The sequence below is a fragment of the Echinops telfairi genome, unplaced genomic scaffold (assembly GCF_000313985.2).
Source record: "Echinops telfairi isolate 266 unplaced genomic scaffold, ASM31398v2 ScPeMD7_9;HRSCAF=40, whole genome shotgun sequence".
Classification (NCBI taxonomy): domain Eukaryota; kingdom Metazoa; phylum Chordata; class Mammalia; order Afrosoricida; family Tenrecidae; genus Echinops; species Echinops telfairi.
The window spans coordinates 13,753,339-13,767,571 of NW_022103906.1; the positions used below are offsets into that span (position 1 = coordinate 13,753,339).

At 47.4% G+C, this 14,233-nt stretch overlaps 1 protein-coding gene across 1 annotated transcript in view; it reads right to left on the reverse strand.

The window, feature by feature from the left end:
• Positions 1–607: 607 nt before the first annotated feature.
• CUNH8orf74 (chromosome unknown C8orf74 homolog) overlaps positions 608–14,233 on the reverse strand; it is a 34,312-nt gene continuing 20,686 nt past the window's right edge. Inside the window, exons 3-4 of the mRNA XM_004707724.2 lie at positions 4,252–4,655; positions 608–838 (exon numbers count right to left, since the gene is read on the reverse strand). Coding sequence (XP_004707781.1) covers positions 608–838; positions 4,252–4,655 — 635 coding nt within the window. The remainder of the gene's footprint in view (positions 839–4,251; positions 4,656–14,233) is intronic.

Consider the following 14,233-nt stretch of genomic DNA (forward strand, 5'->3'; position numbering starts at 1 on the left):
AGAGACCAAGGAGCACAGGAGAAGTCACGCAGCAGGTGAGTGGCAGAACCAGAATCCAAGACCAGGTCTGTGAGCTCCAGGCCAGTGCTTATAGATTTTCACGGGAGCAAGTGTTTTCCAGGGGGCTTGATCCCTCTAGGACACAAACACCCACCCATAGCAAGCAGGCTGCTTGCTGTTCATCTTGTTCTGGAGATCTCAGTATGAAAACAGACTCCCAGGCCCTATCTAGGAACAGAGCCACTGGGCTATACATACGGAAGTCCTTTCGGATGCCACCCCCTGTGTTACCTGGTTAAATCCACGTGTTCCTTCATCAGTGGAGCTTAGACTTGGTCAAGTGGCTTTTGAATACCTACCAAGCACCGAGTTCTGCACTTAGCAGAGATGAACAGCAGTCCTTCATCACCCAGGGAAATTCCATTTGGGTTGAAGGTGGCAGAAGATGGTAGAGAGATAGAGACACAATGGTGAGTATTGCTTTGCGTCTTTAACTTCTAGAAACGTCTAATCTCTTGGATGCCGAGTACATCACACAATGCTTTCACAGTGATAGTTACCTCTTCACAAACAGAGGATATATTTTAAAGTGGACAAGAGGGGTCTACTACTTCGGTGCTTTCTTTTCTTTTGTAGCCTTGCGGCCCTTAACAGATTCAACTTGACCTGGCTGCTTAGTGACCGAGGGAGGGAAAGGGGTGGGGGCATTGAGATTTAAAATCTTCTTCTGAAGCTTTAGATCTAAGATATCAAACGTTATCTGTATCTCATACTGCAACAGCTCCTTCAGGCATTCGATCTGGATGTGAATGGCCTTGCTGATGAGGTCCTCTAACTCCTGCAAGAAGTAGAAAATTGCTGGTAAACAGGGTTTGGTGAAGGCCGAGTCTCAATCCGATTCTCAACCCAGTCATGTCTACTCGCCATCATCTCAACCCTACTTTAGGTCTCGGGAGACTGAGCGATGAAGACTGTATCAGCGGCCACTTCAATCTCTGACTTCTGATGGAGTTTAGCTAGGAGATCTGAGGCTGGGAGGCTAGAGAGGCTGAGGTCCTTATTTATTCTCCAACTCCCCTCTGGGACACACTGTGGGTTGCCTGCGGTTTTTCTACCAAAGCCACAGGACCTGTCATGTGGTTCATGCCTATCACTACAACTCTCTTTCCATTTTCCACGAATTGCCCCTTCCCTCTCCCTCGCCTTCTTTAGGTCCAGGGCAGCAATTACCCTGTTACTGTGTGCCACTTGTTCCAAACTGACTGTTCTGGGCCCATAAGCCAGTCCTATATTCCCTGTGGACTCTTCTTTCTGATCAATGCAAACTCTCTCTGGATACCACCATCTCCTTCTTAAGTCTCATTCTTAAATCTAAAAGCTGTAGTAACAACTTCAGCAGAGAGGACAGGAGAAATTACTTCATAGAGCGGGCATGTTCCCCAACCAGCCCCTCAGGGAAAGAAACAGGAGACCTTCTCAACATCTTATATAAAGCTATGGAATCATAACATCATGGATACACGCATCATGTAACTATGTCTTTCAGAGTTCTCTGCCTAGGTATCCAAACAACAGAGGATAATATTTATATATCCCAGGGTATCTGGGAACATGGCTGAAGTACTCAATTGTCTTGAATTCATTTTCTTGAGATTTCATATTTCAACTTAAAATCTCATGGAAAAATTTGTATTTGCTCCAAAATATCTCTTTGGTGGTTTTTATCTAAAATAACCCCTTTCTTTAAGGTCTTTTGGAAAATTGTGTTTTCAGAGGATACCAGTATCAATGGCCACGGATGGAGTTGACTTAAACTCATGGTAACTCTAATGGGCCGAGTAGACCTGTGCTCCATAGGGTTGGATTTGGATGTAGATCACCAGGTCTTTCTTCTGAGACACCACTGGGTGTCCTTGAACCTCAACCTTTATGTTAGCAGCTGACCACTTTAAGCTTTTCCACCACCCAGGAGCCCTCAATGGCATAGTGGTTCAGAGTTGGGCTGTTAATTATAAGGCAAGCAGTTTGAACCCACCACCTGCTCCCCTGTAAAAGGGTCACATTCTTAGAAACCCACATAGGCAGTTCTAACCTGTCCTGTAAGGTTTCTATAGGGTCTCTAGGAGTCAGAACTCAGGACAATGAGGTCTTTTTTTTTTTAAGGGGCTCTACCAAGAGAAGGGGCCATGGTTATCCTATGAAGCTGGGCTTAAGCTCATGAGAAACATGAGCTTAAAAAGTCTTTTGGCTTCTGCTTCCCAACGTTTAAAATTCAGCATACAATTTCAACTTTCTTGATTCCTTCTACCAGCCACCTCGACTTGCACACACTGCCTTTGGACCATGGCAGAGGAAGGGAAGAGTGGTAAAGACAGGGGAAAGGGGGAAGAGCTGTATTGCATAGGGCAGAGGTGAATGGGGAGGCGAGGAAAGGAGCCGAGTAGGAGAGATGGGTAGAAGATGGAGCAACACAATCTGAGGGAGAGGAGAGTTAGGTACTCAAGGAGGAAAACCCAAACCAAACCCCCTGTTGCCAAGTTGACGCGAAATCAGAGTGACCCTACAGAACAGAGGAAAACTGCTGATTAGGGGTTCCAAGGTCATAATCTTTATAGAAGACTACTGTATCTTTCTCCCATGGAGCGGCTTATAGGTTTGAACCAATGGCCGTTCAGTTAGCTGCCAAGTGCTTTAACCATTGCACTACCATGATCCCTCCCTTAACGAGGAGAAAACAAAACAGAAAGTTTGACTGCCATCAAGTCCATTCCGGCGAATAGTGACTGGGGGTTTCAAACGTCTGACCTTGCAGATCACAGCTCAATGTGTAACCACTATGCTGCCAGAGCTCCTTTTAAAGAGTGAAAAAAAAACAACCCCCAAAACAAGCTCAATGCCATCGAGTCGACGCTGCCCCATAGACCCTATAGGGCAGGGTAGAACTGCTCCTGAGTTTCCAAGACCAACTCTTTACAGAAGCAGCGTTTCCAAGACTGTAACTGTGTAAGGGAGCTGTGAGTTTCCCAGGCGGTAACTCTTCACGGAAGCAGAAGCCCCGTCTTTCTCCTGATAGGTGGGTGGTGGTTCTGAACTGGTGAGCTTGTGGTTAGCAGCCTAATGAGTAACCACTCCACCACCAGGGCTCTCTTGTAAAGAGTCAAGGGGCTTTAAAACTTGAAGAGCTGGTGCCTGTGTTCCTTTTGGGGAGAGAAGTGCCTTTGGGAAGGACCTCGACAGTGAGCTTTGGGTGTGAAAGGTGAAGCCTCCGGGCCTGCACTGGAAGGAGTTAAGGCAATGGTTCTCAACCTGTGGGTCATGACCCCTTTGGGGTCCGAACAACCCTTTTACAGGGGTCGCCTGATTCATAACAGTAGCAAAATGACAGTGATGAAGTAGCAACGGAGATAATGTTATGGTTGGGGTCCCCACAACATGAAGAACTGTATTCAAGGGTCGCGGCATGAGGAAGGTTGAGAACCACTGAGTTAGGGAACACAAAGGCAGATAACAGATCCCAGGTGGAGGATGCCAGGGGTTGGGGCTGAATGAGCAGAGCCGGGAATACCAAGAAGCAGAAAGGACAGCAGTCGGAAGGGAGGGTAGGCTCACGTAGACTGTCGGCCCAGAAACAAGTTGGACAAGCGTTTGCTCAGTGATGTCTGCTGGGTTGGACTGGATATGACCCTCCTCCTATTTGCTCCAGTCTTCAGAATGTTTGTCCTCATCCACCGTGTCTGGGGACAGCCCGGCTGGTAAGCCTTCATTGGGGATGGGCTGGTGGTCGCCCTCATGCTCCTCCAGGCAGGGGTCAGTGGGGGCGCAGCGAAAGCAGGCATGTGGATGCAGGGGTGCATGTGGCCTTGCTCCAGTGTTCTAGGGGAAGACCCCTTGTGCCAGGGCTGGAGCCAGGTTGTTGCTTGGGCTGTGCTAGGCCCCTGTCGAATGTCTCTCTGCAGTAGGATTACCCAGCAGCCCGGGGTGCTATTTGGTCAGGTGACTTAATCTTAAGTGAACACCATCCATTCTGTTGTGCCATTGCCCTTTAGAGATTGTCCCGTGCTTGTTTTTTTTTTTTTTTTGGGTGTGTGTGTGTGTGTGTGTTTAAATGAACACTTCTAAGGACCATTTGGGATACACAACCCCTGCTGCAGTCTGTATTTCTAGGGTGTTCTCTTGGTTAAGAAATTCGTGTTAGCAATGGACATTGGCACTTTCTAGGGTTTTGGATCCCGCCGCATGGCTCAGCCTTACCTCTCTTGTCAGCACCTGCCCCTGCTGCACAGACACGTCCCGGAAAGTCTTCTGCAGCATGTGTTCCTGCTCCAGGTACAGCGCCTCCTTCAGGAGCAGCACGTTGGTGCGCTTCTGTACCTCAGCCGTTGTGAGCTCGGCTACCTGCTGCTCGAACTGCCAGACGTCCCTGTCCCTGCCTTGGGCCAGCGGGAGGGGCTGGGGCGGGGTGCACACCTCCAGCGGGGTGAGGGTCAGGCTGACTTCCTGGTCCTGGCACAGGACATACTGGTAGAGCTTGTGGTGACAGATGAAGGTGTTGTGGAAGTAGTCGCAGAGGGCCAGCAGGTTAGTAGGGTTGAACTGATCCTGATAGTCCCTGAGCTTGTGGCCCAGGATCGTTATGGCCTCCGTGATGGAGCAACCTGGGGATGCAAAGGACCTGGGTTCAGTGCGTGGACACGGCACACTTGCAGCAATAGCTACTCAACCTAGGTTCTGATCCCAGAACCTGTGATCCCAGAGCCCACACTTCTGCTTGCTATAGTCTTTAAATGAGACAAAACAAAGCAAAAAGTGTAACGGACCCAGATGGACAGATACATGCATGTAATTGATCCAAACTAAAACAAAAGTAACATCAGCAAAGAGATAAAGACCTTTCTTCTTTGGAACATTTCTTAACTCGAAGTCATACGTGTTACCTCATCTGTAAATCATACTAAATAAACGAATCAATTTTGAAAGAGAAAAAACCCCCCTAATCCACTCCCACAATATTCGGTGTTGACTTCTCTGTTCTGCCCTGTGGCTGTTTTGGCCTTGTGTGGGATTATTTACCTGAAATCTCCCTAGAGCACCAAGGGGGTGGAGGCAGCGCCGTCTTAGAAAAATATTAGTACAAAGGGCGCCGCTCCGCCCGTCTTGCTGGGGTGTGCCAGGGGTGGTTGGAACCAGGAGCTTGGCCAGAAGGGTCCCTTCCGCATGCGGGAGAAGGGAGACCTTTCCAACCTGCGAAAGTAGAGGCTGGTGGGCTGGGTTCTCCCCCCTTTTTCAGGGCTTAGTGGAGGTGGCGTGCCTGTCTGTGAGTCCTGCAGGGCAGGGGGCACCAGGTTTGAAGCCAGAGACAGCTGGGCCCCTTCCTTGATGTGACACCATCCACATTTCACAGATCCCTGGAGGCCTCAGGAGCACTAACGTGTCCACATGTAGCGCAGAGACTGTTCCAAGGCGGTCACCCAGCATGGTGGCACCAAGACTTGCTAGAAGAAAAGAAGAGTTTGTTGCCACCCTCGTGAGAACCAACTCTCTACTGGCCACACTCTTCCTCCTCCCTGCCCAACCCTCACCCGGGTTCTTACTGAGGACCCTTCTAGGAGAGGATGCAAGAGGGCAGGGTTTGAGGTGAGAGAGTGGAGCACTCACTTCTAACTAGAGTCCTGCCTCAGGGAGGTTTCAGCCAGGAAGGGGAGAGAGTGGAATGGATGCTAGTCATCTTTGCATCCTCACTACCCAGCACAGAGCTCTGTGAGCAAATGAGCAAATTCTACTAAAACATATTTAATGCAGTGAAGGTGATTTTTAAATACTGTTTCAACAAAGGTTCCTTCTGGAGATTCATTGGAAGGCTAGGGAGAAAATACACTGATATTCTAATGCCACTAAGTGCTACCCTAGGCTGGGAGGACATACCCCCTTCAGGTCTGGAAACGTCACACTCGGGTGTCATTATGAGTCAGAATTGACTCCATGGTCTCCGATAACAACATAGCAACTTAGCACAACCCTGTGCACAACAGAGCGAAACGCCGCCAGTTCTGCACATAAAACCTAATGAAGAGTACATTTTGCACGCATTCCTCATCTGTACAAAGCAGCCATGCACGCAGTACATAGCCAGATTCATATTGGTGGCATTCAAATTTGATAGCACGATTGTCATGAGTTCACTCCAACTCCTGCTGACCCCATGTGCATCGGACTAGAATTGGGATTTCAATAGTTGCTTTCTCAAGAGCAGATTGCCAGGCCTTTCCTCTGAGACACCTTTGAGTGGACTTGGAATTCCATTGAGCTGTGCTGACCACTTGTACCCCTTAAACTCAACTCACTGCCATTAAGTCAATTCCAACACAGGAATGCTGTAGGACAAGGAAGAATGGCTCCTATGGGTTTCCAAGACTGTACTCTCCACCAGAGTAGAATGCCTCCTCTTGTCCCTTGGAGTGGCTGGTGGTTTCGAACTGCTGACCTTGCTGACTTATGAAGCCCAGTGCATAACCTACTGCAACACCTAAGGACTCCTAAAATTTGATGGAGGTGGGAAATTAGGAAGAAAAGAAAAAGAAAAATCCAAAACAGTTCAGGGAGGTAATAGTACAAAAAGGTTGACAAGGTACCTCCGCATGGCGGGTCATAACATGCAACACGCTTTCCCCATTCATTTTCTCATCTGCCTCTCACAACAACACACCTGCTTCTGGGAGACTGTGCCACCCGGACCTTCCTTTCACTTCCTGTTTCCTTGCTGTGAAATAGGCAGGCCAGGACCATTAATGGCAGTGCCGTATTGAACAAGGGTCAGTCAGCGGAGCAATGGAGCTCAGACTTGGCTGTGTTCTAGAGCCACCAGGAGCTTTCTACAGCTGCAAAACCCCTGCACCCCCCACCCCCCACCCCCACACCCTCCTCACCTCCACACACCCAACCATCCCAAAGAAGGAAGTTCTGATTCTCAGACTGCGTCCTTCTTTGGAAATTATTGCCCCATAACTTTAATCAGAGAAGCTGAATGAACCACAAGAATTCAAGTACTGATACTGGGGCCACCGAGTAACAACATGAGCAGTGGGCAGAGGAACTGAGTGGGAGCCTCCACCCCCACCCCCCACCCCCCTGCCATCCCCCTCCATCCCCAAACACCCTGCTCTGCTGAGTGACCCTGGAATGTCACACTTTTGCTCTCAGTACAGTGCCCTCCTCTGCACCATGCCTGCTGGGTCCCCTCCCACCTAGTTGTAAGCTAGGATTTGGTGGACATTTTGTTTATTTTGGGATCGATGTGGTTAAAAATAACCCAGAAAATGCAGCCATGGGCTCATAGTCCTACATGGTTTGTTTTCACTACATGAAAACTTGGAGATACTTATAAAGCAATATGCAAATGAAGATCTGGGGAGGGGCAGAGCAGACCCTGAAGATCCAGAGGCCACGTGAGATTGGACAGGTGTGCTTGCACAGAGGCTGCTCCCCAACCCTGGACGCTGTAGGGCTCCGAGGTCAGGGGAGGCTTTCTGCCGGAGAGGATGTGGAAGCAAATGTGGAAGAATGAAGAGGAGTTTGGCAGAAGAGTTTGGAAAGGGCATGCCGAGCAAAGGGACAGCAAGGGAAAGTCTCAGAGGCAAGTGAGAGCAGTGTGGGTGTAGGCAGAGAGCCACATGTGTTAGTCTGGGTTGACTAGAGAAACAAATTCATGGACACTCATACGTGGATAAGAAAGAGCTTTATATAACGAGTAATTGTATATTAAGAAAACATCCCAGCCCAGTCCAGATCAAGTCCATAAGTCAGATATTAGCCCATAAGTCTGATACTAGTCTGTAAATTCCTCTTCAGACTCACACAACAAATGCAATGCCACAGAATGCCAAAGATCACAGGCCAGTGGGTGGAAAATCTTGTGGATCCAGTGGTGGTGGAAGCATCTCAGTGCTGGTGTGGGTCTCCATGTGGTTCCTCCAGCTCCAGGGCTTTGGCTCTATCAGCATAGCTCCATGTGGTTTGTCAGCAGGAAGAGGAAGCAGAGAGTGTGGGTTTGGCTTCCAGTGAGCTATTTATCTTTGTTGTGCCTCCAAATGAGGTCATCAAACTGCAATCTGATTGAGAGCCTAACACCACCTCTTCACTCTTACTAGTCTCAAGTTGACATCAGATTATGTAACTATCACAGCACAGATGGTTTAGTATTTCTAAGAGACAAAGTTAGAGTTTGAGGGCCAGGCTGGGGGCAGGAGACAAGAGCTCGAGGTCTACAGTTTTGGGAAGGGACAATTAAAAAAAAATTTTATTGGGGGCTCTTACAGCTGTTATCACAATCCATACATACATCCATTGTATCAAGCACATTTGTACATTTGTTGCCATCATCATTTTCAAAACATTTTCTTTCTGCTTGAACCCTTGGTATCAGCTGCTCATTTTCCCCCCTCCCTTTCCCACCCACCTTCCCTCCCTCCCTCATGAGCCCTTGATCATTTATAAATTATTTTTTTCATGTCTTACACTGACTGATGTCTCCCTTCACCCACTTTTCTGTTGTCCATCCCCCTGGGAGGGGTTATATGTAGATCATTGTGATTGGTTCCCCCTTTCTCCCCACACCTTCTGCCTTCCCCTCCTGGTATCGCTACTCTCATTATTGGTCCAGAGGTGTTTATCTGTCTTGTATTCCCTGTGTTTCCAGCTCTTACCTGTGCCCATATACATGCTCTGGTCTAGCCGGATTTGTAAGGTAGAATTGGGATCATGATGGTGGTGGTGGTGGGTCGGGGGGAGGAAGCATTAAATAACCAGAGGAAAGTTTTATGCTTCATCGAGGCTATACTGAACCCTGACTGGCTCATCTCTTCCTTATGACCCTCCTGCAAAGGCATGTCCAATTGTCTACAGATAGGTTTTGGGTCTCCACTCATTCACATTGATATGATTTTTTGTTTTGCGTCTTTGATGCCTGATATCTAATGCCATCGACACCCCATGATCACACAGGCTGGTGTGCTTGGGAAGGGACAGTCTTAAGGGGCCTTGTGTGTATGATATGTGGAGTCACTGGATGGTGCAAAGCTGGAGTTCAGCTTTGATTAGCAGGAATATAATCTCTCTTCTTCCTCCTCCACAGTATACTGAGCAACTAACACAAGAAACAGGATTGGAGGAAAGCTCATTAACAACCTGCAAATATATGGATGGCACAACCTTGCTTGCTGAAAATAAAGATAACTAGAAGCATTTTTTAAAAAGATAATTTTATTGGGGGATCTTACAGTTCTTATAGCAATCCATACATCAATTCTATCGAGCATATTTGTACATATATTGCCATCATTGTTTTCTAAACATTTACTTTCTATTTGAGCTCTTCTTTTTCCCCTCCCTCCCTCCCTTGTGACCTCCTGATAAATTATAAATTATTCTTTTCTTTAAAAAATAATTGGGGGCTCTTACAGCTTTTATAATATCCATACATCAATTGCATCAAGCATATTTGTACATATGTTGCCATCATCATTTTCAAAATATTTCTTTCTACTTGAGCCTTTGGTATCAGCTCCTCTTTTTTGCATCCCTCCCCACTCTCCCACCCTCATGAACCCTTGGTAAATTAAAATTATTATTATTTTCATATCTTACATCATTTTCTGTCTCCCTCCACCCATGTTTAGGTCTTGTACAGTAGATTTTACACAATAAAATGCCATTTGGTCTCTTGACTGCTGCTTCCATGAGCATTGATTGTGGATCCAAGCAAGATGAGAAACTTAAAAACTTGAATATTTTATCCATTTATTATGATACTACACATTGATCCAGTTGTGAGAACTTTGGGATTCTTCACATTGAGTTGTAACCCATATTGAAGGCTGAAATCCTTGATCTTCATCAAGTGTTTCTAATCCTATTTACTTTCAGAAAGCAAGGTTGTATCATCTGCATATTTTAGGTTGTTAATAAGCTTTCCTCCAATCCTGATGCCACATTCTTCTTCATATAATCAAGGTTCTCTGATGAATTGTTCAGCATACAGTTTGAATAATTATGTTGAGAGGATACAGCTCTGACACCACACCTTTCCTGATTTTAAACCATGCAGTATTTCCTTGTTCTGTTTGCACAACTGCCTCTTGATTCATGCAGAGGTTCCACACGAACAAAATGTTCTTTCCTGGGATTTCTAGTCTTCTCAAGGCCATCCCTAGTTTGTTATGACCCACACAGTCGAATGCCATTGCAAAGTCAATAAAACACCAAAAAGCGTCTTTCTGGTATTCTCTGCTTTCAGCCAAGATCCATTTGACATCAGCAATCATACCCCTGCTTGCATATCCTCTTCTGCATGAGGTCTGAATTTCTGGCAGCTCCCTGTCAGTGTCGTGCTTGGTAAAGAGTCACTGGAAAGAAGAGTAGCCTCAGTGAGTTGAGTGACCCAGTGGCTTCGATAATGGGCTAAAAGCTAATGTCCTCCTGCTGCGGTTATTCTGACTCATAGCAACGGGATAAGATGGAGTAGAACTTGCCTGGTGGGCTTCCATGGCTGTAAAGGGGAAAGCCTCATCTTTCTTCCAAGAAGTGGCTGGTCATTTCTAACTACTGACCTTGCAGTTAGTAGACCAATGTGTAATCCCCTACACCAATAAGGGTCCTTCCGGGCTCACAAATAGCAATAGTTTGAGGATGGTGGGGGCAGGTAATATTGTGTTGTGCTGTCAATAAGGTCACTATATAAATAAGGACCCAAATCGACTCAATAGTGCCTAACAATAGCCACCTTCCCACCACCTTACATTCTTTTATCATTTTATTGGACTGGCTCCTAACCTAAAAGCTGGTGTGATTTTTTAAATTAAGTTTTATTAAATTATTCATATCATACAACCCAAAGGCTTAAACATACTGAAGAGTTGTGCGATCATAACCACAATTGATTTTACATTTTCTTCTTATACTCATTATGAATAGCTCAGCATTTCTCCTCAACCTCTCATGCCACAATTCTAAGAAACTATTAATCAATTACTGTCTTTATATAATTACCCTGGATTTCATATGAGGCATACTAAACAAACAAACAAACAAGTAACATAATAACAAAAGAAAACATAGAAGTCTTTCAAGCCAGAAGAAAATGTAAAATAATAAAAACTAGAACAAATTTAAAATGGGCCAAAAGGGAGAACAAATAAGGTGTTAAATTTTAACCGAACTACATCTGAATGAATGCATTTTTCAATGCACTCTGTCTGACAGCAAGGCTAATCACATCCCTGGTTAATGATCAAGGGAATCACTGGAGGCTCAGTCTATGTGAAGACCCTGCCAATGGGTTTTGGGCTTTCACTGTCACCATAGCCTTCTGAAAACTGGATGCTCAGAATTTACTACAGTTCTCCTTCTGGTCATGGATTTTTATTGTCTACCATCCTTGGATCACTAGACTGGTGTGGTTCTTCCGTGTGGACTTGTTTGACACCTCACTCAGATAGCTGCTTGTTTTAAGACAAATCTTTAGGACCCTAGATGCTATTCTTTCTGATAGCCAGCACCATCTAATTTCTTAACACACTTTAAAAAAAAATGAAGCTGGTGTTTGAATCCACTCTGCAAGACCTTGGGAAAAGGCCCAGTGATCACATCTATTCCAGACTGTAGGGAATCTCTCCTCTGAAACACACGGGGTTACCAGGAGTCAGAGTCAACTCGATGGCAACTATTTGTTTGCTTTTTGGTTTTAACTGATTCTGTGTGAAAGAGCTGGACTTCATTCGAGTAACTAGGAGTTTTAAACTGCAATTTATGAGATCCTAGGGCATCCAAAGATTGGTTTGAGGTTGGAAAAATACCCTACTACAGGGAATTATATCCAAATTTTTGCCTGTACATTTTTTCCCCTGAGGAAAATGTAGACAGAGAGTCATCAGTTTCCTAAAAGGAAAGTTAAAAACCCAAGCAGGCACCTGTGGAGCCACTCATGAGAGTAAGAGGAGAAGTGAGATATCAGATGAGTGTTCCAGATAGGTCATGTGGGCCACACAGGGCATGGCAGGGACGTCCAAGAAAGGGACCCCAGCAGAGGGTGGAGCAATTAATTTCTTTTTTTTTTTTTTAGCAATTCATTTCTGACCCTCAAAGCTCAACCTCAGGCCGGTGGCGAGGTGGGGAGGGGTCTCACTGTCCCTTCTTTGGTGCTCGGTGGCACTGGCCTTGAGGGAAAGGGCTCTGTTCCTGCTTCAGCTCACTTGAGGCGTGTGAGGCTGGGCCACCTGCATCTTGCACAGGCAGTGGCCATGTTAGACACATGTGTCAAGGTCAGCACCTGGAGTCCTTCGTGGAGGTGGTGGCCTGTGAGGCACTCACTGTGCAGCGATGCTTTAGCAGCTAGTGGACACTGAGGAGGGGCCTGAGGTACGACCTCAGCCACCCCCGATGAGGAAACACAAGTGTAGGCCTTGACTCGCTTGACAGAGAAGGAGCACACAAACACAGGCCAACCAACCTGTGCCACCAGGTGGATTTCAACTCCCGCTGAGCCCATGTGTGGCCGACTGGACCAGCGCAGAAGGCTCTCAAGGTGATGATCTTTTGGAAGCCGATTGACAGACCACTCTCCTGAGACACTCTCAGGTGGAAACTGCCAACTGGTTAGTAATCACCTGCTTAACTTTGAGTGGCACCTGGGACTCCATGGGAGGAGCACCAGGGCTGAATGATCAGTCTCAGCTCAAAGATGGTGCCAGTTCTAGGTGCTGGGATATAGGTGCAAAGCTGGTCCATGATACACACTTCATTGTCTCACCTTCCACCCCCATCCCTATCCCCGCCCCTGCCCCCTGCCCCATCTGCGACCCAGACTACTCTCCATGAGCCTTAGGTTGAGAAGTTCCCAGATGACTCAGAAAGCTGAGGATTAAGTATCAAGGAGAAGCCTCTGGCGACTGGGGCAGACAGATCTGTGCCTGCAAATTGCTCTTCAATAACAGGGAGTTGCCCTCATTTGCATTGGCTTCTGGGAACTTCCTGAAGAAGGTCCCCAACTCCCTGGAGGCCAGCACCTGCATGGGGACCTCGGGAGTGGAGGAGGAGGAGGAGGAGGTTTCCATGGCAACCCCAGACAGTTCCAGAATCAGGGGGAAATGGCATTCTTGGGCCCAGAGGGTTGGGGTTTCTGAGCGCAGGAGGGCACTAAGCCAGGTCCTGGAGTGGTTGCCTGGGCCCACCCCTTGTGGGTGGGGTCAAGAGGTTGACCCAGGTGCCGTGGTGCCCCCTGACAAACAAGTTTGCTTGCCCCCGCCTTGGTTCTGAGGGGGAGGAACCAAGTCAAGCCACCGCCTGGCCTACCTTGCCTTTCAGAATACCTGAGGACCTGTAGGGCTGGCCCAGCATGCCAGGAAGCAGATGAAAGCACAGGGCCTGGCCACTCCCCCGACAGCCCCTAGCTCACCCTTCTGCTCTGGAGAGAGTCAGCCTGAACTCATTCACCTGGAGGGGCCAGAGTCAAACGTGACTCCTGGGGTGGCCTTTCCCAGAAGACTGGCTGCTTCCCTTGGTGAAGCAGACAAGACTCTTTTTGAGGGAGTGCCCACTGCACTGCCCCCCTGCCCTGCTATCCTGGGCTCTGCCCCAGCACTCCCCACAGGGCTCAAAGTGGTCATGGGACTTGCTCAGGGTCCCACAGATGCTATTCAATTCAAACGCCCACCTGGGCGTGAGAAGGCCCTCAACCAGTCATCAAGCTCCATGCATGTTAGGCCTTTGTAGGCCTTTAGTGGTGGGTTCTGACACAGGCCTCGAGTCTCTTGTCCGTACGTCTTGCAGTAAGTACTACGAAGAAATGACTGGTCCCTGGACAGAGACATTTCAAATGTGCTGAATCAAATAAACTGGAGAAGAACCCTTCCTGTGAGAATGTGCTCAGGAACTGGCCAAAGAGGGTTGAAGCAGGTGCAGTCTTGCTCAGGTTCAGTCTCTCGGGATCAAGGAGCATATTTTGGGAAATATTGATCATTCCAATTCATTCATTCTATACATGGGGAAACTGAGGCAGGGAATGCACTTGCTTAAGGGGCATGTGAGACACCCAGGGCCTGAACTGTGTCTTCTGAGCTCCAGCCCAGAGGTCCTGCCTCCACCCGGCTATGTCTATGTCTATGTCCACGTCTGTCTATGTCTATGTCTATGTCCATGTCTGTCTATGTCTATGTCCACGTCTGTCTATATCTATGTCTATGTC